The 25,964-nt window shown below is 44.4% G+C and overlaps 1 protein-coding gene across 5 annotated transcripts in view; it reads left to right on the plus strand.

Moving 5' to 3' along the window:
• The window catches only part of KCNAB1 (potassium voltage-gated channel subfamily A member regulatory beta subunit 1), a 370,144-nt gene that overhangs the window by 251,011 nt on the left and 93,169 nt on the right, over window positions 1–25,964 (plus strand). For all 5 annotated transcript variants that reach the window (XM_040974843.1, XM_040974846.1, XM_040974844.1 and 2 more), the window contains exon 2: window positions 11,957–12,000. In XM_040974843.1, the coding sequence (XP_040830777.1) occupies window positions 11,957–12,000 (44 nt within the window). The remainder of the gene's footprint in view (window positions 1–11,956; window positions 12,001–25,964) is intronic.

Consider the following 25,964-nt stretch of genomic DNA (forward strand, 5'->3'; position numbering starts at 1 on the left):
CACTGCAACAATTTCAATAAAATCACTTCTAAATTTTTTCTCGGCCTGAATTTGAGTTGAGTTTTTGAAGAACAAAGAATAGTTAAGAGCATTCTTCCATGCAAAACATTTGCCTCCACTTCTATTCAGAATCTTTCTTAGTTGTTTTGTTGCTAAATATCCAAACATTTCAACAGTGTTCTTGACAGTGTGAATGATCTAATTTTACTGCAAAAATCTATCCATAAATCCATGGAACTGAAGTCAGTTGTTCCCCCTCGAGAGCGCAACAAATGATAAAGTGTCTGTTCTCCACTTGTTTCAGTTTTTCTAAGAGCTTCTATTAATCCTAGCAGTTACTATCACAGCAACAGTACTGAACACTGAAGCTCAACAAGCCGATTCCTGAGGCACTGCACCTCACTCATCTTTCTGGTATCTACCACTGCCCATAAGCAAGGTAAGGCACACACTGGATTTACCCACATGTCACAGACGGAGACCCTGGGGCTACAGAGGGTTGAGTGACACTGGAGACCTGGAGCATCCTAGTGTATCCTGTTGCTAGTGAAAAGCGGAGGCCATCCTTAAAAGCATTCTTAGCTCCCCAGCTACCCTGCCGCTCATGCTGGGTTCTATCCTGTTAAAGTTTAGTCCCCTAGATCTTGGTTAGAACTGTTAAGTCATTTGACTTAAAGTACCCGTAGTGATTTAACCAGCTGGAATTAATTATTTCAATTTCTTGGCAGGAAATAATTCCACAAATGCATAAAGCAAAATTATTTCACAGGATTCTGCAGTTGCCAAGTGGTAATTAATTTAAAATGTTTGAATTCAATTTTTAAAACTTATTTGCTTTAATAAAACTTCATCCTGGTCCAAGGAAAAGTCATTTTGATTGTGTTTCCAAGAAACTTTCAGCAAGATTGTCTCTTAATAGCTTAAAGACTTTTTGTTTAGCAAGCAAGTGAACTCTCTTTTCCTCTCTCATACATCTGTTAGGTAGGGCTTCTCTCTGTAGAAAGTGGCACATAAAGACCTGTGTATCTAGAACAGCAATTACCACTGCTGATAGTGGATAATTCTTGTCACAACAAGAAGCCAGCTTCCTGACCTTCCGGCAGACACAGCTTCGCTGAGCAAGATGCACTTTACCTGCTTGGGAGACATCAACTGAGCTATCAAGAATGAAAAGATCAAAGTGAGATGAATAGTAAGAGTAAATGGACGCAAGGATTCCAGCCTGACCCATCATTAGGCAGTTACAACAGGGCTCAGAATAAAGCCAGGGCGCACCTGCATTTGATTCACTGCATGTCCCTGATTCTAAGCATTATGAGGAAGTCAAGATGAATCAAAGGTTTTTATAAAACCATCAAATACTTGGCAACTGAGGAAGGGTAGTAAGATATGAACAATAATTAGAAAAAGAGGTAAGAAGACTGATCAGAGATAAATCAAGAGGGAAGGGGAGAGGCTGTAAAAGCAGAAGAGCAGGTGGAAAGCCATTAGCCACAGATTGTGACCTGTTAGCGGCGATGAAGAAATCAGAATGGAGGAGCAGTATGATGCATGAGGACTTGCTGACATCAGTGGTGGAGGCCAAAAGAAAGAGGAGACAAAGAGATCTTCAGGATTTGAGCATTTCTGCTTTTGTGGGCACAAGGAGACTTGGACTAACATTCTAGTTTTGAGAAGATTCAGATGAGATCTGGAAGTGCTTTAAGGAGCTGAGCTGACTGGAATTAAAAAGTAGCGTCAACACCGAATAGAAACAGGCTGCCAATGCAATTACATCTTTGGTCCCAGCCCCAGGCTTCGATCCTATAAACCCTTGAGGAATGAGATTTGGCCCTCCCATGGGAAGAGTGCCCATAGGAAACTGGAAAGACAGAGGAAAAAATAAAGTATAGGACTGGAGAGAAGACATCCTGCCATGTAGGTTCAGACTTTACCTTCTTGAAAAATTAGAAGGAATCTTAACACCAGCATTGATTGCAATAAGACAAAGACCACCACATGCACTGTGTTCCTTCGCTTAACTTTACAGAGAAGCAAACCCTTCTGGATAAGGTGCCCATAGCTCCCAGGAGCAGAGCTTAGCTTCAAATTTGTATCTGTGTAATAACAGCTTGCACTTGGAGAGCATTCACTACGTGCCAGGCACTATCTTAAAAGCTTCCATGCTCACATTGAATCTTGACAACAACCCTATGAAGTAGCTGCTATTATTATCCTCATGGAACAGATGGGACACAGGAGGTTCCATACATTCCCCAAGGTTTCAGTGATAGTAAGCGATAAAGGCAGTTCTCCACTCCACTGCACTCGACTACCCCTGCTTTTCAGCAAGCCACAGAGCTCCCTAACCAACCAGAGATCACAGAAAGTAGTCACACAGTCTCATCAGAGCATCCACTTGGAGCCTTTCTGGACACCCACCAGGTACTCTGCCCTGTGCTGGGTGTCAGGACTATACAGAGCTATTGCACACAGGCCATGGGGCTCAGTTTGGCAAGAAAACAACCTCAGACACAGCAACTGTAGCCTGTGTTAGGATATAAGGCATTCTGACGGCAGGTGTAAAGGATTCAGCACCCTGGGAAAACAGGCAATAATGTTCCACTTCCCCGTCAAGCAAGGCTAAGGCAAACTAGTGTGTGATGGTTGAAAACATTTACTTTTGATTAAGTGCTTATTGAAACAGCACCCTCCCCATAAGTCAGGCCCAATCTCCACCTCTGCCATGTAGCTGATACAGCTCTCTGCAGAAAAAGCACCACCACCTTCAGCAGAGAGAATTAGAGGGATGCAGAGCATTGAACTCCTACCCAGGGAGTAGGCCTCTCTGTCTTGTTCTGTGGTTAAAAATGGCATAGCTCATTATAATAGAAACTAAACGCAGCTCTCACTACGCAGTGGATAGCAGAGGTGCTACATTCACCATGTAGAATTCTGGGTTTTAAAGCAAATCATCACTGTGAAGTGAAGGATGCTTGGAAACCTTCATACTCTTTGAGAAAGGCAGGTGTGCGTGGTGTGGCTCAAGCAAGATTTGGAGGGAGGAAAATTATATTCTCCCATTTGGGAGCCGTTCTTTCTTCGTCTTCCCACTACTCTACTTTCTGCCAGACACACTTGGGCAGGCAGTGGTTAGCCGTTTCCTCCTGCTGGCATTCTCCACATTCAACATGAATCACGCCTGTGGTTTCCCCCCACACTGTGCAATTCCTGGACATCTGTCCCGATATGGGACGTAGTGCATATCCATTTGCAGTTCCACAAAACCGCCCTCCTCACACCAATCACAAGTTACAGGTTCCCAGCTTACCCATCACTTCTGTTTGAAATGCTTGCGTGAATGTGAATCCATTCGACAATTTACCTGAAAGTGGATTGTTGTAAAGGAAGTACTGTTTATCCATCGAGACAACTGGTGAGACACCACCAGAGCCCCTGGTCTGGGCAGGTCCCCTTCTTCAGGAAGAGCCCTCAGTCATACTCCTTCAGTCAAGGTACTTACGCCTAAAGAGAGATAACGGAAGCAGTTTAGAAGTAAGATCACTAAGGACCCAAGAAAACAGTTTTAATTTACTAAGATGAAATACATAAGAAAGACTAATCACCAACACTGTCACCCACACCATACACATTTTAAATGGTTACAGCAGGCTATTGTATAGCTCACTTTCGCTTTTGAAAACTTTTCAAGATTGCTTTCCCTTCATGTTGAGCAACACTTGTAAACTCATGTTGCTTTGTGGCAGATGGATAGACCCAAAGGCATGTTTAAAGCAACTTTTACCTTTCATCTACTTCTGGGATTTGGGACACAGAAACCACTATAAAAGCCCTGGTGGGGAAAAAAGAGTTTTAAAATATGTAACATAAAATAGATAGGTTTCTAATTAAATTGAAGTCTGCTTCAAAGTATCTATACTTCAAAGTATTTGAAAACTAATGTGTGACCAAGTAATACAGACACTTTCTTGTTAATGAATTAAATAAAAAGTTCTAAGAGTGGGTCAAATACCACAATGCCTAGAGGGCTATGAATATAAGTAGTGAGTGTAAATTGGTTTTGGAGATCTCTGCAGCAACTGTGATATGGTAGAAAAATAGGGAAAAAATTCCATTGAAGGCAAAGCTACAGGAATACTGTGGTTTCTCACCAATGCTCACAGCTAAACAAGGTGCTAAGTTTCACTTAAAATTTGATGAAGGGGCAGGTTTTGGTGCAGCAGCTAAGGTGCTGCTTGGGCCACCTGCATTCCAAAGTAAATGGAGAGCCTGGAATTCAGCCCCGTCTCCACTCCCGATTCTAGGTGCCAACGCGTGCCCTAGAGAAAGCAAGCAGCACATGGAGCACAGGAGGTACAAACCATATCCAAACACTAGCAAGCAAACAATGACTAACACTGAAGTCTGCTAGAGTTTGTACCATATTTATAAGAGGTAAACTGTTACTATCTTGAGTTATGAAGGAGGACAGGGTCTCTAGAGGCTGAGCAAACTATTCAAGGTTATACACAGATGGTCAGTACCATTTCTGCATCGCCCTCTTCTTGGTCTGCCTATCCTGGCTTTGCAGCCACAGCCTGGGATGTAATGGCTGCTGTGCCTGCGTAGCCATTTGTCGGCACTCCTGTGCCATTTACTACAAAGGAATCTCCCCCTGCTCCTGTGGGTGATCTTTCAGCAGCCTTCACTGCTGCTACCCACTTCCTCTGTGCCAAATGTCCTCACTTATAGTTTCCTGACCTCCTGCTCCATCTTTGTCACTGCCTCTTACTTTCCATTGCTGCCATGGCATTGTCTTGTTACTCAGTCCTGGAACTCCTGAAGACTCATCCTTGGCTCTCTTCTCCATCAGGATCCTGTCTTTCTTGGCAGCTAACACAGCCCAAAGTGCCCCTACCCTCAAAGGTAGAAACATTCTCTTTATAGTCTCAGCCACCGGCAACTTACCTGGGTATTTCATGGATATTTCAACCTCATGTGATAACATATGAGTCAGAACGCTTCTATTTATTGTAACAGTAAACTCTGCTTCAGACTCAAGTTCACATCTTCATCCGCTGATCCAGTCAGAACCTTGAGAAAGACCAATTCCTCCTGCGCTGTCACTCTTATCTTCCAACATTAAGTCCTAAAGATTTCACCTGCTAAGAATATCTGCTTTTCCTGGGTTCTCTCTATTGCATTAAGTCCTATTTCAAGGTATCGTCATATCTTGTTAGGATTACCTAATGAGTCTCCCAGCTCCTTTATTTGTTTTCTTTAAGCTCATTTCCCCATTCCCCCTGCATAAGTTTTCCAGTTTTCCATTACTCCTTCACATTAACAGCAAAATGTGGAACATAATCTATATAAGGTATTGAAGAGCATAATCAAACAAATCAGATCAAAATTGATCTGATTTCTATAACCCCCCACCAGACTGTTCTGGAATCACTCCCACCTTTTGCTGTCTCCTATTCTACTGCCCTGAACTTCCTTCAGTTCTTCAATCACCATATTCCTCCAGGTCTCTGAGCTTTTACCCAGACTGTTGGTCCCCATTCTTTCCCCTAAATTACTCCCTACTTCTCTTTTGGCTTTCAATTTAAATGTCACTTCCCCAGATGTGCTTTTCCTGACCATTCAGCTCAATGTCCCCTTACACAACGAAATTATACTCTATTTTTGTTTGATATTATAATTGTGAAAATAAAAACATGAGGCAAGGGGTGGGTGTGGTGGCATAGCAAGTTAATCTTTTGTCTGCAGCTCTGTCATCCCATATGGGCTTCAGTTTGCATCCAGGGTTCTCTACTTCCAATCCAGCTCCCTACTAAAGGCCTGGAAAAGCAGTGCAGTATGGCCCAAATCCTTAAGTCCCTGTACCCATGCGGGAGACCTAGAGGAAGCGCCTGGATCCCAGCTTCAGATCAGCTCAGCTCCAGCCATTGCAAACCATTTGGGGAGGGAGCCAGGGGATAGATTTCTCTCTTCCCTCCCTCTTTCCCTTTCATTTTCTCTCACCTTTGGCTTTCAAATAATATATATATATATATATATTTTTTTTTTAAATGGGGCAACTAAAATTTAATGGGGTTTAATTGAGCAATAGACAGTTTATATGACAGACAACCCTAAGAACCACAGGAGTGATCCAGAGACTGCTGGGCCAACATTGGTAGGCAACATTTACGGGTGGAGAATGGAAGCAAAGTACAGAAGCCACGTGGTTGGCTGCAGCGCAGTGTCAGTCTTACTTGAGTACTGTCTCATAGCTGGCAGCCTGTGATTGACTAAAGCTCAGCTGTGGTGATTGGCTGAGACCCATCTATTTGCTACAAAATACTCCTAATTTAGGCTTCCAGCTCATTTATGTAATGTTAAATTGCAGCACATTACATAAGGACTCAGAATACAGAGGCATCATCAGGTCAAATGTAGTCTAATTTAACATAATGAAATCATTCACTGTTTCATGTCTCTTACCCCTCCCATGATCTAAGCCCTAAGAGAAAAGCAGCCACATGCCACTCAGCCCATTCCCAAAGCAAAGCACAGGCCTGGAGCAGAGCTAGAATTACTTGCAAAAAAACCTTAGGTTTTTTTCCCCTTATTTTTCTAGGCTTCTTAGAATGACACAAGTCAACAGGTGATTTTGTAGGTACAAAAAAAATGAATAAGACTTAAACCTTTAAATCAAAGAATTCAAAAGAATTCTACTCCACTTGATCACTTCTTAAGTAAAAATGAGACTCAAAATTCCCACGTGCTATATGCAATGTCTATCATTAAAATGCTTGACTGGATCGTTTTTGCACCTAATGGTTTCCCAATGAGTCATTGCTCACCCCCTAGTGATGAATACTGAGTGTCCTCCTGAGACAATGTGCTCACCATGTGTCGTCATCTCCATGGTTGTCAAAATGGATGTTCTTGTGCAGCCATCAAATCTCACTGGCTGGCAAATGAACCTTTGCTTTGAATTTTCCAATGCATGTTTCTTGTAATTAAAAAAAAAGACTTCCCTATAAGTCATGACACACAAATATTATCAGAGTGTCACTCAGGGGAACCACAATGATGTCCAGATAACATGAGATGGTAAATGATGTCATGACCCGACCACTTGACAAGCAGGTCAGAGTCATGGTGCTTGTCAGCCTGACGGAGCCTTTGGAACATCTTACTTACAGAGTCAGTCCATCCCTGATGAATGTAATATACTTTTTTCTTAGCCAAATGCAAGATGCATACTCCTCTCTTCTCAGTTTAAAGCTGCAAATAATGTCTAAGGCACACATTCAGAAGCAAGCCATTTGAGACAACACATTTGAGCTGCTAATCTGCTGCCTTTCGCATCTTTGATTTGTAAAGGAGCTGTGAGCATGAGAGTAGCATGGTATACTAGCCCAGCTGACACTTGATTTCAGTTTTTCACAACTACATATATTGTCTTAAGAGCAAAAGGATTCTTTGTTGAATGCCCCGCAAAATGTTGCTAGGAATGATCTCGGTTGCCTCTGCGTGGATCTAACCATTGCCCTCACACAAGGTCAGTCACGTGGTCACTGAAGGATCAGGCAGCTGTCAGAGAGCAGAGGCACAGCCTTTGAGTTCTCCAGGTAACTCTTTCCTGAAGCTTTAAGTGTTAGGATTTCCAAAATTTGACTGACAAAGCTGAGAGTCCTGTGCCCCCATACTGATGTCATTCATTTCTAATATTAGCAGCAGAACAGTTGAGGTTCACTTGAGAAAGAGGAGCTTTTATTTTGAGTAGAACAGGAGCAGATACTAAAAATGAACAGGATGAGACTCCTTTCTGGTATATCTGACACAGATAAAATAGGTGAACCTGTGCAGTGAAACTATTTTGAATCAAATGGGGAGTTCAATCTGTTTGAAAATGTGATGTGGTTACAGAAGTTTTAAGTATCTCCCTTCATGTGAAGAACAAGAAACTAAGAAATGAAGTGAAATTATGTAAAAATTGTTGCTACGTATGTAATATAAGATCATGGGGAGTTTACAAAATCTCCATAAAGGTAGGGTAAGGACTCCAGAGTGTGATATATCCCAGCATGACTGGCTAACTTGGTCATTATTTTGTGTGATAGTCACACAAACTAGTGAATAATGTATTAGATCAAATGTATGAAATGTATAGGGTTTTCAAAAGGTTCATTGAAGATGCATATTATGAAGAAAATGATGCATGAATTCCAAAATATTTCCAAACCAAAAAAAAAAGTATACCTTCTATTTTTCCACAGATTGTTTCCTTTGTATTTGCATTATCCAAAAGAGGTTAAATGGATCAGAGTATCTGGACAGTTGCCACATCTATACTTAGTACTGTGCAGACACAAAGAGCAGGAGGAGACAGATGTGCCGCTCAGATTCACAGAAACAGTGTTGAAATCCCTTTCCCAGGACTGAAGGCAGGTCGTTCCTTCTGTCCTCTCCAGAAAGCAAAGTCCTTCATGTAGCAAGAGAGTTTTAAGTGGTACAGGCTCACAGACAGAGACACACCTGCATAAAATAAGAGCCACGCACAGATGCATGGTTCAGGAAAGGCCTCTCACATGAAAGTTGCCACTTGGAGTTAAACATTTGGCACAGGGTTAAGCTGCAAGTTGGGTTGCCCACATCTGGATCAGAGCGCATAGGTTCAAATCCCAGCTCCTCTGCCAATTCTAGCTGCCTGATAATGTGTACATTGAAAGCAGAAAGCAACACAATGGCTGAAGCAGTTCAGTTCCTGGCCCCTATATTGGAGACCCAGCTGAGTTCCCAGATGCTGGCTCTGGCTTGGCCATCCATCCCATGCGGCAGGTGTCTTGGGAGAGAACCAGCAAGTGGGAAGCCTGTCTACCACACTGCCACACACACAAAAAAAAAGTGACCACCTTAATTTGGTAATTATTCCTTCCAGAGGAAGGAGATATTTAGAGAAGCTGTTAAAGGAACTGCAGGGTTAAAGGAAATAGACACCAAGACTCAAAGATGAGGACTTACCTCCAATGCATCGAATATTTACCTATAATTGAACTTGTCTTACACTTGAATGTTTTCTAAGATTTTTGTTCCAGAACAGTTCTCCCAGCTGTTTACACAACAGGGACAGGAAAACGGGCCATGTTTGGTACTTGCTGCTTTGCAGTTCATTTCTGCTGACAGTTCCTGACAGTCTTCCAAGCTCAGAGTCAAGTCAATGTTTTCTTCCTAAGTTATTATAAGCAAAATAGGACACGTGTTTCCACTGTGCGTACTGCCCAGGAAGTTCCCAGTGTCATACTCTCACTGGTCTGAGCTTGCTAGGAAAATCTCTTGGCTGCAAAGAATATTTTTGTTACAGTCTCACTCAGCACAGTGCTCCACACCAAGGCTCTCTCCATGTGATCCTCAGGGTCACAGTGAGAAGTTAAGATCACATGGAAACCCACATCTAGATCCTGTGCCCCAGGACACCCACACAGTTATGCAAAGCCAAGCCTCGGTAGCCTCTGACATGGCCGCCCAAAGACCAACCTGGTAGCGCCCACACCACTGTCTGTAAGCAAACGTTTGCTTTTCTGTACCTCACTGTAGTCCAGGCTCCTTGAGGACAGAGCGCTGCTGACCCCTCACTAAATACCTACTGATTCATCAGTGCTGAGTGTGTCCTTCTGGAGACCAAATTCTTCATATATAAATGAATATCGGGCTCTGTGTGTGTGTGTGTGTGTGTGTGTGTGTGTGTGTGTGTGTGGTTATTATCATTTGCTTGTAGGTTTTGTTGGTCTGGTTTCCTTTATTCTCCCTAGTACTAGTCTATTTTATGCTGCTGCAGCATAACATCTGAGACTGGGTAATTTATGAGAGAAAGGAGGCTTATTTTTGATATTGACTTATTTATTTTGACAGAATTACAGAGGGAGAGTGATAGAGAAAAAGACAGAGATCTTCCAAACACTGGTTCACTCCCCAGATAGCCACAATGGTTAACCCTAAGTCAGGCTGAAGCCATGAGTCAAGAGCTTCATCTATGTGGATGACGAAGGCTAGTACCCTAGGGCCGTCCTCGGCTGCTTTCCCAGGCCGTCAGCAGGGAGCTGGGTCACAAGTGAAGCAGACAGAAACCAGCACTCACATAGAATGTTGCACAGGTAGGCTTTTACCTTCTGTACCATAATACCAGCAGCAAAACAAGATTTATTTGTGCTCATGGTTTTACAGGCTTGAAATATCAAGATAGGACCTTGGTGCAATGGCTCAATGACTAAATCCTCACCTTGCAAGCACCAGGATTCCATATGGGAATTGTTCATGTCCCAGCTGCTCCATTTCCCATCTAACTTCCTGATTATGACCTGGGAAAGAACTGCAGGATGACCCAAAACCTTGGGATCCTGCATTCACATGATAGATCCAATAAAAGTGGTATTAGATGAATGGTATTAGGTATGGTATTAGAACCAATAAAAGCGGTATTAGCTGAATGGTACATACATCAATATGCCGTCTTACAAGTGAAGAAGGGAAAGGATCACTCATCTACTTATAAAAACAGGGTCTTTCAACTTCTTGTGAAATGCTGCACTTAAAAATTGTTTTCATGTACTTATTTTTGTTTTATCTAAAAGGCAGAGAGACAGGGACAGAAATTTTCCAACTGATGGTTCATTCACCAAATGTCTACCATATTAAGGGCTGGATCAGGCTAAAACCAGAGGCCACCCTGGGCAGCCTGGGTGTCCAGTGGCAGTGGCCAGAGCCCAAGTACCTGAGTCATCTGCTATATCCCAAGATGCCTATTGACAGGAAGCTGGCGAGGAGTAGAGCAGCTGGGACTCAAGTTAGACACTCCAATGTGTGATGCAGGCGTCTTGGGAAGCAACTTAGTACGCTCCACATGATGCACTTTGGGTACATAACCAAATTAATTGTGTTGCTTAGGTGTCATTGCATTGACAACAGTGAGAAGCAGAAGAAATAAACATACTACAAAAATAAAACTGGTGGCAAATCCTGGGGGGGGGGGGGCCTGAGAAAGCCTAGCCTCGGCACTGGTGGGGAAGTTTTATTCTTGTTCATTCATTTGGAGTGGAAATAAAGAGGAAAATTACAAACTGCAACTGATCAGAGAACAAGGCATGCACAGCTCACCAGTGTCACTAGCATACAACTTCTTGCACTGGTTCTTGCAGATCTTACTGCTCTCCACTGGGACTCCCTCACTAACTTGATGAGGCCTCCTTACTCTGAATTTTGTTTCTGCTCTGACAGCCATTGGGCAGAAGAGAGAAAAGTGGGGTGAACCAGGATCTCCACAGGAAAAAAGAATAGGCAAATGGATATGAGAATTCCTATTTTCATCTCTATTTAAAAACCAAAACTGTATGGCTTTTTCTTGGTAAACTTTTAGGGATGAAAGCAAAGAATATTGAAACATAAAATAATAAGCCAATTAAAATGAACTTCCTATGATAATTTTATGTTGTATTCTCTTAAAAAAAAAAAAAAACAAAGAAGTCAAACCAAAAAGATAGCTTTGTACTTGTTCTATTTAACTAGAAAGAATGTTCTTTTTAGAAGCCAGTTTGTGCATTCAGGTGCACACTACTGTGCACCAGGCATTGTAATCAGTCAATGAATTCACAATCAGTGAATAAGTAACTCCTTGCCCTAAGGAATTTGGACTCCAGAAAGACAGAGAAAGAAAATAAACATGTAAACAAATCTATAAAAAGATTATTTGGAACTGCTGAGCTGTGTCTTGTGGCCATGGTATGCTGTTCTCAGGTTGAGATTTTGAGCTTCCCATTACACAAATGGCAAACTCAGACATTCCCATGACCAGACGTCTGGCACTGCAGCTTGCCTGTGTCACTGCTCCTGGCAAGGGTTAAGCCACCAAAAATGAGATGCTTTCATCACAGTACGATATGTGTCATTCCATGGGAAGCAATGACCATGTGTTACTTTACTTTTGTTCTAGGAATCTTGGAAAATCAGGACTCAGAGTGTCTTGCTTGGGTCTTGGTGAGTACTTATGAGGTAACTTGAATGGGGATGGGTGGGAACATGGGGACTGGGAGGAACCCAGGAACTGGTTGTGGCGTGGGCTGAGGGGTGGGAGATCTCTAGCCTCAGATCAACAGACCTGCCAAGTCTTGCTATACGTCTGCTTCCAAATCTTTCCCTACCCGGTAAGGCTCTCTGCTGCTCTCTAGACCCAAAGAATCATTGTGTTCGTGGTTCATCTTGAGGAATCATCTCAGATATTGTGTCCATGGTGCTTTATGAGGCCACCTTACACAGAAAGGAGCTGATCCTAGTGCTAGCTTTAGAGGACGCGGCTCAGGCGTCACCCCCATTAAGGATCTCAGAGCATGGACTTACCTTGCTCATCCCACCCCTCTTACGTCACCTGAACTTTTCCTGTCCTTATTTTACCTTTATCTAATTTCCTTATTTATCTTTCTATACTGCAATGCATGCTATGTACTTTTGTAATTTGTTTTAAATTCTCGGAGATCAAGGTGGGATACATACATATTAATATACACTAATGAATTAAAAACTGCTTTCTTGGAAAATGTGAATAGTTAAAGAGAAATGAGTAAAGACGGCTGCTCCAATAGCATCAGGATGAGTCTGAAACGATGATGCATGAAGCTTCCAGCCATCTCCCAGGTGTGGTAAGAGATACACAATACCACACAGCTCTTCCCGGGAGAATCCAGCATAGCTGGTAACTGCGGAACTCATGGGAAGTAGTCTGATTGCAGCTACGCTTTGAAGGCAGATAGTGAAGTTAGAGTCCATGTCAGCGATGAGAGAAAAGACAAAGCTGAAAGATGACTCTCAAGGCTTTTTGCCTAGCTTGTAGAAAGTGTTGATGTTATTGGTTAATGTTAGAGAGCTATTGATGAGTGAGGGTGGAGAATGAGGGAATGCTTAGGATAATTAGATTGAGGCCTATTAAACTTGTTGTATCTATCAGATATCAAAAAAAAACTTGTCATATGGACAAATGTATGTATCAACCTAGAGCTTAGAAGGAAAATTTGGGCACAATATATAACTTGTGAGTCATCAAGCTATAGTTACTGTTCAAACAACAATACTGGGTGAGATTTTAACCGCAGACATGTATACAGAAAGCATAGGAACTGAAGCACATGGTCTTGGACCTAGTAAATGCAACATGAAAAAAAAAATGGAAAACTGAGTGGGAGTACAGAAACAAAACTAAAAGTGAGTAGCCACTATGACCAGAGGAGGAGGAATCAAGAGAAAATGAAGCCTGGAATCCAAGTGAAGAAAACATTTCAGAAAGGATGGGGTGATCAATCCAGTACTGCTGAGATCAAACAAGATGAGGACCAAGAACTGACTGGTTTAGAAATGTAAAGGTTGTTAAAGATTGAAAAAACATTTTAGTGGAGTGGTAGGGCCTAGGGCATGTTAAAAATGGACTCAAGAGAAAATGGAGGGGCCAGTGTAGAGTGTTGTAGCTTAAGCTATTGCTTGCTGTGTCAACCATCCTTCAGGCAACAATCAAGTCCTGACTGCTCCATTTCAAATCCAGCTCCCTGCTAGCACACCTTGAAAAGCAGTGGAAGATAAGGCAAGTACGTAGGATCCTATACCTATGTGGGAGACATAGAAGAAGCTCCTGGCTCCAGGCTTCAAATCGGCTCTGGCTGTTGCAACCTCTTGAGGAGTGAACCAGTGATGCAGGATCTTTCTCTTAATCTCTCCTTCTCTCTGTAGGTCTGCCTTTCCAATGAAAATACATAAATCTTTTGGGAAAGAAAAGTATTTAAAATAGCTAATGGAGGGATCCCATTTGTTGGCAGTGACAAAGCTGAAAGTGTGCCCCCTGGGAAAGGGTGGCTGAGGTTGTATGGAAGATCAGACCAATAGAGATGAGTTTGAGGAACTAGAAGACAAAGGTTAGGGAAGTGTTACCTTCAGGGTCACGAAAGTCACTAAAAACTAGTGCATTAAGACTGTTCACTTCACAATCACAGTGTTGATATAATTTGACAGCAAGGGGTGTGCCCCACCACTTCCTCTGCTCTGGACACAGGAGGAAACAAATATTGAAACACTGGTCCTACCCACCATCTCCCACACCTTGACCCTCCCCACCTTAATCAGAGACCCAGAGGGGCATGCATCCCTCTCAACTATGTAAACAATATTAAAAAAGAAATTTTCTAAAAAAGAGAAAAGAAATTTATCTGGAAATGTAAATTAATAAAATCATTGATTCGTTATCTCCAGACTTATATCTATGGTGAGAAACAACTTAATCATTTAAGTACACAGAAAATCCAACCAAAAGTTCCTAACAGGGGCATGTGTTGGCTCAACTGGCTAATATTCTATCTGCCAGCACCAGCGTTTCAAATGGGTACTGGTACCAGTTCCTGTCCCGGCTGCTCCTCTGCCCATCCAGCTCCCTGCTTGTGGCCTGGGAAAGCACTAGAGGACGGCCCAAAGCCTTGGGACCCTGCACCTGTGTGGGAGACCCACAGAAGGTTCCTCGTTCCAGGCTCCTGGCTTTGGATCATCTCAGCTCCAGCCATTTTAGTCACGTAGGCAGTGAGCCAACAGATGGAAGATCTTTCTGTCTCTCCTCTGTAAATCTACCTTTCCAATAAAAATAAATAAATCTTTTTAAAAGAAATTCCCTAATACTGTAACAGACTCAGGTGCCAGTGAAGTGCCTCCAAAAGACAAATGACAACTTTTTAAAAATACAACATGTGTGAGCTGCAGGCAATTTCATCAACTGTGATACTGGCAGGAGTTTGAGCTTCAAGTTTTTCTGAGAACCTGAACATTAGTGATAAGACACTAAGTAAAAAATGGGAAACAAGGAAGTTCACGGAGCTGACTAGCCTCTTTCAAAACAGGTAACAAAGCTTGACAGCTTGAATAAGCATTTGTGGGTAACTTTGCTGAGCTGCCCTGTAAGCCAGAGGAGACACTTGGCACAAAGGAATAATGTACCTGGCAGAGATAATTTGTCAGGCTCCGTAGACCCCAGCTGTCAAGCCCAATGGAGCTGGGTTACTGTTGTAGACTTCAGATGCCAGCCCGGTCACGGCCTAATGTTCAACTGTGGTTGTAGAAGTTAAGAACAATAACTTCTAGGTAACCCAAAGATCACACATGTCTTTTCTTGAAATGCTCCGAAGGTCACATTTAAAGCTAACAGTTCTGACTACCAGAATAGGTGTGACTGGGAAGCTCTTGCTTGGTCAAATTTTCTTTGACTAAGTTAAAAACATGCATAAACAGGAGCAGAGAAGTGAAATAACTGGGCTTTGAACTCATGTATCTAAAGGAACACAGCTCTGCCAAGAAGAAAAGGGTGGAGAGCAAAACAAAATTCCCACCAATAGATCTGAGAGTGTACTGCTGTCCAGACTGGAAGCAAAGAAACCAGTGAGAAAGAAGTAAAACCGCCATTGCTTACACAAATGCGTAAAGTGTACATAGCACTTCAAAAAGTATGTGGAAGAGTATTAAAGGATAAGCTTATTGTGGTGCAAAAAAAGAATTGAAATTCATGGGTAGTTTGGTTGTGATACACATTTTCCATGAACTTTTTGAAGTACATTTAGATGTATGGATTTCAAATTTTTTTTTGCATCAAAATGAACGTGGCTTTTAATTCTATTTTTCCAGAGCTTTTTGTAGTACTACCAAACTTCCTATTACGGAATCACACAGAAAAGTTTTGCTGCCTGAAAAATCGTTTAAGCTCTGTATATTCATTCATCTCTCCGTTCAGCCTCTGGAAACCATTGATCAAACTGCCTCCGCTGCTTTACTTTTTCCAGAAAGTCATACAATTGGACTTACCCTATGCATAGCCTTTTCAGATTGGTTTCTTTGACTTCCAGGCATGTTTTTAATCACCTCCAAGTCTTCTCGCGTCTTGAAAGTGAATTTCTTTTTAGTGTTTTATATTACATTCAGGGGTAGGAGGAGCATCCTTTGCCAAGGAAAAAAAAAGTTTTAGAATCTTGCTGTACCTTGTGAGGGGCTATTGAAAATGTGGTGGTTGGGAGTAGAATGTGATTTAATGTGTCAGAATTCTTTTCTGACAGCAATGTGAATGCTAGATTTGAGAAAAGGATGGCAATGAAGACTGGGATAATCTGAATTGATGATGAGGGAGCGTTAGGAAGAATGTAGAGGAAAGGGGTGCTCATTTAGGAGGGAGAAAAACAGCATTGGTGACCCTGGAGTGCAGAAGGGAAGATTCTCTTAACTCGGGAACATGCCCAAACTCCGAGATTTTGAGCTGAAATCTTAGGGTAAGGCAGGACGCAGGAGCACTGCTGAGGAGTGGGCAGCACAGAGCTGTGATCTTCTGGCCTTTGGACATGCGAGAATAAACGGAGAGCTAGAGGGAGCTCCGGGGTGGAGACACAGATCCAAAACTTCTGACAATAGTGAGCCCATGTGTGGAGCTCATCTGGAGATTGAAGACTGAAATACTGGGGCTGGTTTAGACACCCAGTTTCTGGGGTCAGCCAGACCACATACTAGTTTTGTCTACAGCCCTGTTGTACTCCTAGTAAATCACAGTCCATTGCAAGCAATAGGATCTCCCAAGTATTTGTTGAATGGAGGATTGGATGGATGGCTTGATTGCTGAGGAATGAAGAAAGAAGCTCCTTGGGTCATACTGAGAATCCAGATAGAAATCACGAACTGCTGAGACCCCACTGGACCGATCGTTGGCTTCCCCAGCAGCATAACAGTGAAGAAAAGGAAACAGAGGTTAGGAGGAGATGGACAAAGGAAACAAGGAGTCTTCCCCATGCACAATGGCACGGAGTCTAGACTGGATTGTGGTTAAGGGATAACTGGGAAAAGCTATTTCTCCCACAGTTGCAAAGGCATCTGACAAACCCTTCCAAACAGTGTCCTCTTAGGAGCCATGGCAATTGTACAGTATGCAGGTCTCCTATAGGTGCTTAAAAGGGGTTGCCTTTGACTCTGGGCCAAATGTACTTCCTGGCAGACAAGATGTCTGCCAGCAAAAAGACATGGCCTGGGTAATTTTATGCGTCAGCTTTTACAGGGCCATAGGATGTCCAGATATTTGAGTATGTCTATGAGGACATTTGGGATGTGATTAATATTTGAAGCAGTGGACTGAATAAAGCAAATTTCCCTCCCTTACCCATGCAGTTGAAGGCTGGATGGGAACAAGGAGGCAGACCTTCCTAGGAATCAGAGAAAGTTCCTCTAGCCTGCATGCTTGGCACTGGGACACTGGGCTTTTCCAGCCTTCAAGATGCAAACTGAAGCACCAGCTCCTCTGGAGTCTCGAGTCTGCCGGCAGTCAGGCCACAACCACACCATCAGCTCCCTGGGGTCTCCAGCTTGGCAACTGCAGCTCTTGAAATGTCTTAGCTTCCATAGCTGCGTGAGCCAATTGCTCATCATAAACGTCTCTTCCTCTCTCTATCACTACACACCACACACACACACACACACACACCATAACTGCTGGGGGTTTTGTTTTGTTTAATTTTTGGAGAGCTCAGCTAACTCAGGTAAGGAATTTTTGCTGATTTTTTTATACATTATGCAGGTATGAATGGCACAGTGAACAGTGAGGTGTGGGTGGTTAATGATATAGGACATTGGAAGCTATGGAGAACAGAAATTAGGGCTAAATGGTCACTTACACTTTTTCCAGCTAAGCAACAGAAAACAGTAGCATTCTACATGTAGTTCTCCAGGCTGATCACAGTCCCAGGGGTACTTCATGCTGCCCTGCCAGCAGAATATGGCCTGGGTCTAAGCACAAAGGGAAAGAACCCTCCATGCCTCCATGCCTTAGGGAAACTGCTTCACTCAAACCTCCAGGCTGTAACTCCCAGGCAGTCCCCCTGACTCCACCCTAGTGCCCTGTGTTATTGCCCCTGGCCCTTTCTTGAAGGAATGTCATAGAGTACTTGTCTGCTCTGGGACTCCCAAGGTGTTTCCTCTCAACTCTGGCTTCTGTTGGAATTGTCTGTGTAGCTCTGAGAAACACAGATCTCCTTCTCCAACCAGTGAGGCACACCAGGCACAGGTGTTCCCAGAGCTGGCACTCTGTTCTATAGCTGAGTAAAGAGGAGGAAGAGGTGAAAAAGCATGAACCAGTATGTGGTAAGCACATGCCAGCAACCACCTTTCTCCCCTGCTTGAACACGTTGCCCAGCTGAGGGCTGGTCAGGGTTCCTCTTGAAGCGAAGTCCATAGAAGGCTCCTGGGCAGGCAGGTAGAGCTGTCATTGCTGGCCATTCAGCCATTGCTGTCTGGGTCTCAGCCTTGCCTGGAACCTTCCCCAAGTAAAAAACCTGCTACAGCAAAAATAGTGAATCTTAAGAATAAACTTTGTGGGCTTCTCCGTGATGCTTTGCATATGTGCAGAATGCACTCCTGGCTCATCTCCCTCTGCCTTAGAGAGGCTCTCACCGCATCTCTCTAAATATTTTGACACTAAGAGAACATGAGATTAAATATTTAACATGGATGGTAGTAGTTTTGTGACACCCTTCTTGGGTCCCATTTTACTGCTACAGCCTGTGAAAACTAGCCACATCACCCATTATTATACCAACATCACCGCAACAGTCACGAGTATTTATAATGTGTCTCTGAGAAACACTTGAGAGATCATTTTTAAAGTACAATTTCTTCCCTGAAACAGTTCACCAAGTTTTCTGTATGACACATAGTGATCTTAAGATGAAAATACCCACAGAATGTAAATGGTACATGAATATTAAACATACAACAGAGGAGTTTCAGGCTGTCATTCTTCCTGGAAAGACTATTTTGAATAAATGCCATACACATTAAAAATGAACTGGCATCTGTACTTTTAGAAAATTGTTTCACAATATTTCTAATTTGAAATTATGATTTTATAGAGAGAAATGTTTAATGGATAAAATCCTTAAATTTGCAAATGGGGTAAGGAGGGAGGAGGGTGGGTGGAATATGTGGGCAGGAGGGGGGGTAGTGCATAGCGTTATGTTCCTAAACCTGTACTGTAAAATTTGTTCACTTTATAGGGAAAAAAATAAGTTTTTAAAAACTGATAATGGGAGAAAAGGCATTTTAGTGGCCACTGGATTGGCGTTTGGCCCAGCAGTTAAGATCCCAACTAGGATGCCACCTCTCACGTTGGTGTGCTGGTTTGATACCTGATTCCAGGCTTCTGCCAATGCCGACCTCAGGAGGCTGCAGTGATGGCTCAAGTAATGGAACCCTGTCACTCATCTGGGAGGCCTGCACTGAGTTCCTGCTTTCCCAGGGCAGCCTGGCCCAGCCCTGGCGTGTACAGGCATTTGTGGGCTGCACCAGCGGCAGACCGGTGCTGTCTCTCCGTGTCACTGCATGTGTGTGTGTGGTAACACTTGTGTGCGACTTCTTCCCAAATAAACAGCTGTTTTTGTCATTGCTGACAGTTCAGTTACCCTCTGAATAACCAGAGACTGCTGGAGTGGGCGTATATCTTTGCCTTTGCTCTCAAGAATCTGTTCAGAGTGAAGCTGCAGCTCAGATGACAGAATGACAGCCTGATGTCTCACACTAGCAGCATCGAGGCTTAGGGGGAAACTAGAGGAGAGGAAAAGAAAGGGTTCTTCCAAGGGGATTCACTCAAGAACCCATGTGTGCCTGCTTGCTTGGGTACACACACACACACACACACACACACACACCCCTCCCTCAGTACAGCTGCAGAGGGATAAACAGCCCTCAGCTGCTAATCTATGATTCAAAGATGAAACGAATGGTTACAAAACCATGAGAGAGTGGAAGAGAGGAGATCCTCCCCAGCACCAATGTGAGCAGTGTGTTAGCACTGGTAACAACTGATAATCAAGGTCTCAATAAAAAGCATTGCAGTCGTGAGAAGGAGGCTTAGTCCATGTAGCCACTTCAACCAAGAAAGACAGACTCGGGAGAGGAGGAGTATCCTGCTCAAGGCCAGTAGTGGACACAGTTGACACTCCACACCACACCCTTCTCCCCTCCACCACAGCAGCCCCATCCACCATCACCCTTGAATGCACATGGCCACTGGCGTCACTCACATCCCTTCATCTCCTGGACTTCAGCTTCCTCCCTGGGAACAGCGTGGCTGCAGCAGGTGCATAGGGCCCCTTCTAACTCTGCCCCTCAGTGCCATGCACAGTAGTCAGATTCAGCGTGGTGCCAGTTGGTACCTGGGTGGAAATGCCTTTACTCTAGTCTTGAACTAGAAAACGTTAGAACCTGAATGACCCTTCCTCGCCCCCCTACGGGTAGCATGGACAATGATTACTAAAGCTCCACAGACAGAATGGGACCAGGATCCATGTCATAGCCCCAACACCAGCGTGATTTTCCAAAGGAGATTTTCTTTTAAAGATTTATTTTTATTGAAAAGGCAAATTAACGAAAAGAAGGAGAGACACAGAGAAAGCTCTTCCATCTGCTGGTTCAGTTGCCAAGTGACTGTAATGGCCAGAGCTGAACTAATCCGAAGCCAGGAGCCAGGAGTCCCCTCCAGGTCTCCCATGTGGGTGCAGAATTCCAATCCTTTGCACCATCCTCTACTGCTTTCCTAGACTGCAAGGGGGGGATTTGAACTGGAAGTGGAACCTCTAGGACATGGGATCCTGGCACTTGCAAGGGGAGGATTTAGGCATTGAGCCATCGTGTCACCCCCACCACTCTCCAGAAGAGATTTCAAAACAAGAAAGTGATGGTAGACCTTTTGTTCTATGTATGGAAGCCCTGGATGAAATGTCTAACACGGCTCTTCCCATCCCTTGTGAATAGTAAAGATGCCATGAAGTCCCCATAATTCCCACACTTGAAGTAGTTGCTGTACTTTGCAGATCTATTCATTTACATAAAGGTCATTTTGCTTTTTTTTTTTCAGTTCTTTTTGTTCTCCTGGTAGGCTGGGATGGGAGACTGAGAGGGAGACCACTTTTTGCTGTCAAATTGTGTCAACACCCAGGATGTGGAACAGTCATTTAGTGATGTCTTAGAGACTCTGATGTGGGGAAGAATGTGCCAAGGGTTTTACCCTTGGAGTAATGTTGATGTTCTGAGATGTATTTGGCTTTTATTGCACCACAACAATGAAAGCTTATCAAGGTCTGCAGGCTGATTAGGTCCATCTCAGTGTGCTTCCATAAACACTTGCTGCAAAGCTTGGCCAGGAGATTGGTTCAATCTATTTTGCTTTCCGTCCTCTGATGAGGAACTCAATGTCCTCTGCTGGTCTAGATGAGCTGACTGTCATGTCCTTGTGTGCATCTGGGCATGCTCTCCACAGCACAGGCATCAGCAACTGAGGAGGCCCTGTCCCGACACATGTTCTCTAAGGTCAAAACACACACTCTGTGATTTTCTCTGTGGCCAGAGTCTGAGTCCATCCCATATCCCATCTGGTTCTCATTCACACCCATAAGCATTGTAGCTTAGCTCATCCTGACATGCGCTCAGACCTGGTCCACACATATGCTGTCACCTTGTGCAGACTGGCCTGCCCTCAGCCCTGATTCTAGTGCTCACCAGTGGGAGCTGCAGCTTAACAGAGAAGTACTCACAGTTCCCCTACCAGGCCTGCTCCCAGCATCAGCTATTGTGCCTGCCAGGGGTGCTGTGGTCCAGCCTGACATGACTTGGACCCAGTCCCAACATATACTAGCTGATCTTGCTGCCTAACCTAGCTGACCTGTGCCCATGCCGGCAGGTGTGGCAGCCTAGCACAGCCTGGCTCGCCCCCAGATATTGCTCAAATGCAGGCCAATAGGTACTGCAGCTCTATCTTCATTTACCCACGCCCCCAGTTCCATCTCTCACACTCAGCAGTAGAAGCAGCAGGAGAGTCCCCAATTTTCCCTTACCTGGCCAACTCCAAGCCCTGGCCTGGTCAACCTGTAACCCCAGCTCTTCTGCTCCCCAGGAGGAGCTTCAGCCTAAAAGGGGAGTTCCTTAAGTTCTTCTACCAGTCTGCTCCCAGCCTTGAATGCCGCAGTCCTGCTTGGCATGGTCTGCCCACAGTCCTGGTCTTTACATGTACTGGTGGGTGCTGCAGTCTGGCCCATTCTGACTTCTGCCCAGCCCTAGCTCTCGTGAGTGTTAGATCCATTCCTGACAGGTGAATTCCACAGTGCCACCCAGCTCCGCCCATCAACACTTCCAGCTTATTTCACAAACCAGCAGATGCTGCAGTCCCACAGAGGTGAGCCCAACAAGTTCCTTACAAAACATGCCCAGAGATCTGTTTCTTCTACATTCTATTGGGTGCTGCAGCCCAGCCTGATGTGGCTCACCCCTGCTCCAACAGTCTCAGGAAGCTACTATAGCCTAACCCATCCAGGGATGCTCCCAGCCCTAGGTTTTATGTGCATCAACAGGCAGCAGGCAATGCTATTTATCCCTACTCAGGTTTCCCACATGAGTGGACGCCTCTGTGTGATCCAGACATACCCTCTGGTTCCCCCCTCTAAACCATTCCATCTCAACTTTCTTGCCTACCTACGAGTGCAGTGGCCTGGTCCATGGAAGACCCCAGAGGTCATTCCTTCCCTGTCAGAGATGCCCTCAACCACTCCCATTGCAGTATATCCCCAGACCCCCTTCCCTGGGCAATCTGCAGCACCCTTCCCTGGGGCCTGTATTCCTGACATATCTTTTAAAAAATGAACAATTTATGCTGGCATACTAGAATAGTGAATACAAAGTTGGTATAAACCAAGCCCAGAATGCCCACCAGCTACTGCCTGCTTTTCTCCCAGCAGTGTAACACTTGCCTCGGTACAGGGCAACCCCGGTAGTTCCCCCCAGCTGAGGAAAGGTCCTTTTTTCTAAACCCTATGCTATGCTGCAGAAAACCCAGATGAAAGTTTCATGATCTCAATCAATAATGCAATTGGATTGTACTCCAGCAGGTAATAAAATAATCCCAGGTGCTGTCCTGAACAGAGGGCATGGTGCCTGGGGGGTGACTGGCTCAGAGGGTCAACACAGGGGGAAACTGGACATGGCACAAGCCATCGGGGCTCCTGCTGAGCAAAATTAGAAAGGCCAAGTTCTCCTTGGGCGTACTGAATAGAAATTAATCAGGAATCTTTCAGAGTAAGGAAATAGCAGAACTCAAAGCAAAGGTCTCAAGTTAAGCAAAAACAGAAATTTCTGGAGAGTAGACCCATATAGACTGTCCGAGAATCAGACTAGCACTACAGGCTCGAGACTGGTCCCATCCTCAAGCCGCCCTCAGAGTGGCAGGATGACCACAGATGTCCCAAGCCACAGAGTCCACTGTTGTGGCCGATTTATACATCCTTTGCTGAACCGAACACTGAAGAACTGCAGTCAATCAAAAATTCCCCCAAAGCTGCAGAGCAGTTTAAATCCACTCAAACTGCATCCCAGAAGTAGGTTGGGGCATATTGTTTTAACATTTTTTGAGAATTTCTCTATAGATAGATAGATAGATAGACACACACACATGAATATATGTTTTATATATGTGTGTGTGTGTGTATTTGAGAGACAGAGACAGCTCTTATCTACTGGTTTATTCTTCAATTCCCCCTGACAGCCAATAATTCAATCCAGGTCTCCCGTTTGGGTGGCAAAGACACCGCGTCTTTCAGCATCACCCACTGTCTCTGAAGAAGCTGGAATTGGGAGCAGGGCTGAGATTCAAGCCAGGCACTCCACTTCCGGATGTGAGCATCTCAGACAGTGCTGTAACCACTACACCAAATATCCGCCCTTACGTTTGAAGAACTCTTACCCAAAGAGGAGGAATTGTGGCTGGTAAGATAAACACATGAACACTTTGGAGAGTTAAGAAGAGCATACATTCTCAGACCCTGGGTGCCCGCCCCTCTGTTAGAGCTTATCTGAGGCCTTTCTGTGTCTTTAGCAGCCAGAAATTTCTCCTAACCTTCTCTATGGCATGAGGTAGGCTCAGAGCTTAAGCAGGTCAACTGATGCTTGTTGGTTGCGCCCTCAGTTTGCCTAACTTGCAAAGTATCCCCTTTCTAGGGCCAAGCTATAGTTTTGCCTTGGTAATCTACTGTTCACCTTTGTGTATTTGCAATCATCTGAAAGGATCAGGGACGTGAGGAAAACATGGAAAGACGGGACTCCATGAGAGCCAGGCAAAAATACTACCAAGGCTCGTGATATGCCTGTCAGCTAATTAAAACAAGAGCAGAAGCAGGCTCCCAACGAGCAGCTCTCAGAAATGGGTGATGAGGTAGCAAGCAGTCATGAAATCAGAGCTGCGAGTCTACCATAGGGGTCTCTGTGCACTGGAAGGCAGAGTCAGGAAGCTGGCGGAGCCCCACCTGCTCTGTCCACCATGCCTCGCAACAAGCTTTCTGTAGCGCTTTGCTTCCTTCCGTTTTTGTTTTGTTTTGTTTTTTAAGATTTTTTTTTATGAGAAAGGCAGGTTTACAGACAAAAGGAGAGACAGAAAGTTTTTCCATCCACTGGTTCACTGCACGTTATCTGGAGCTGAGCCGACGCAAACCCTAGAGCCGGGATCTGCTTCCAGGCCTCCCATGCAAGTGCAGGGTCCCAAGGCTTTGAGCCATCTTCTACTGCTTTTCAAGGCCACAAGCAGGAAGCTGGATGGAAAGCGGAGCAACCAGGAAACCAACAAGCACCCAAATGGGATCCCGGCAGACACAAAGCAAGGATTTGCCCACTAGGCTATGGTGTCGGGCCCCTCTTTCTGCTTCTCTGTATCTCACTCAGCTCCCTTCCTGTATCACCACATACGCTTGGTAACAGCCTTCCCTGTGGCCCCAGCAGAGCAGAAGCAGCAGCCTAGCTAGGCCAGATTTCTTTGGGCATCGGGATTTGTAGCAACCATCTACAGACTGATCCTGACACACCGGTCTTGGGTGACTCCACGTGACTTTGTTTCCTGTCCCAATATCTGCAAGACAAACGGGAGTGGCACAGTGATATGCTGCCTTGAAGTTCCTGCCAGGAAGGACCGGTTGCTGTTCTAACCCTGTTGATGCAGTGGCTGCTCCACGTGCTGCTGCTCACCCTGTAGAGCACTGTATTCTGTGCCTCAGCCATCCATGTGCTTATGGCTGGCACATACAGCTAATGCCATGCTGGGGAGTATAGCAGGGCTGCAAATAGCATTCAGTCTGTAGGGTGAAGAGAAGGTGACATCAAAGTTTTGGGGCTCATGTCCATAAAGGACTCTACATTTGCTAATTGTGTTTGCTCATGATAAGCTCTTCATCACAATTATTTCCTGTTGGCTTCTAAGTTCAGAACATTGGCATAAGATACAGGAGAAAAAGAAAAAACATTGAAACATGTTCTACTCACCTTGTTCCACGCCTTGAACTTCCTCACTCTCGTCAGGGGCCCACATGAGCACACACTATATAAAGAACTTTAAAAATAAACAAACTAGAAGGCTGGCATAGACCAGAGAAGGGGCTCATTTGGGGGAATGAATGAATGCAATAAGATACAATCAGCGCTCCAAGAAAACCGCAAGGTGTTATGAAAACACATACAAGGGCTGCCGGCGTTAGGGGCGGTGGAAGCGTACCAAAGGCCAGGAGTAAGCGAGAGGAAACGAGGAATGGGGCAGTGAGACAATGTCGTGATAGAGACAGAGACATGGAGAGACAGAGGACCAAGACATGGAATCGGAACAGACCAGGAAGTAACTGATTCTGGGGAGGTAAGAAAATGCTGCTGGAATCTGTCAGCTTGATAAGGAAAGAAAGGCCCAGACATTTGTTTTTGTTAAATTTCCTGCTCACCCCTCACATGGGTGTGGATGTATTTGTTGCTTCCCGAACCATCCATAGGTTGCCTCCATAATCACTTTAGCAGCACTGGCCCTTCAGATGCTGTATTGAAATCATCTGAGAATCTACTTTTCCCATTGGACTAGAGCTCTAGAAAACAGAGCTGGT

This window comes from Ochotona curzoniae, unplaced genomic scaffold, assembly GCF_017591425.1.
Source record: "Ochotona curzoniae isolate NIBS_2020 unplaced genomic scaffold, NIBS_Ocur_1.0 contig_2599, whole genome shotgun sequence".
In the NCBI taxonomy this organism is placed as follows: Eukaryota; Metazoa; Chordata; class Mammalia; order Lagomorpha; family Ochotonidae; genus Ochotona; species Ochotona curzoniae.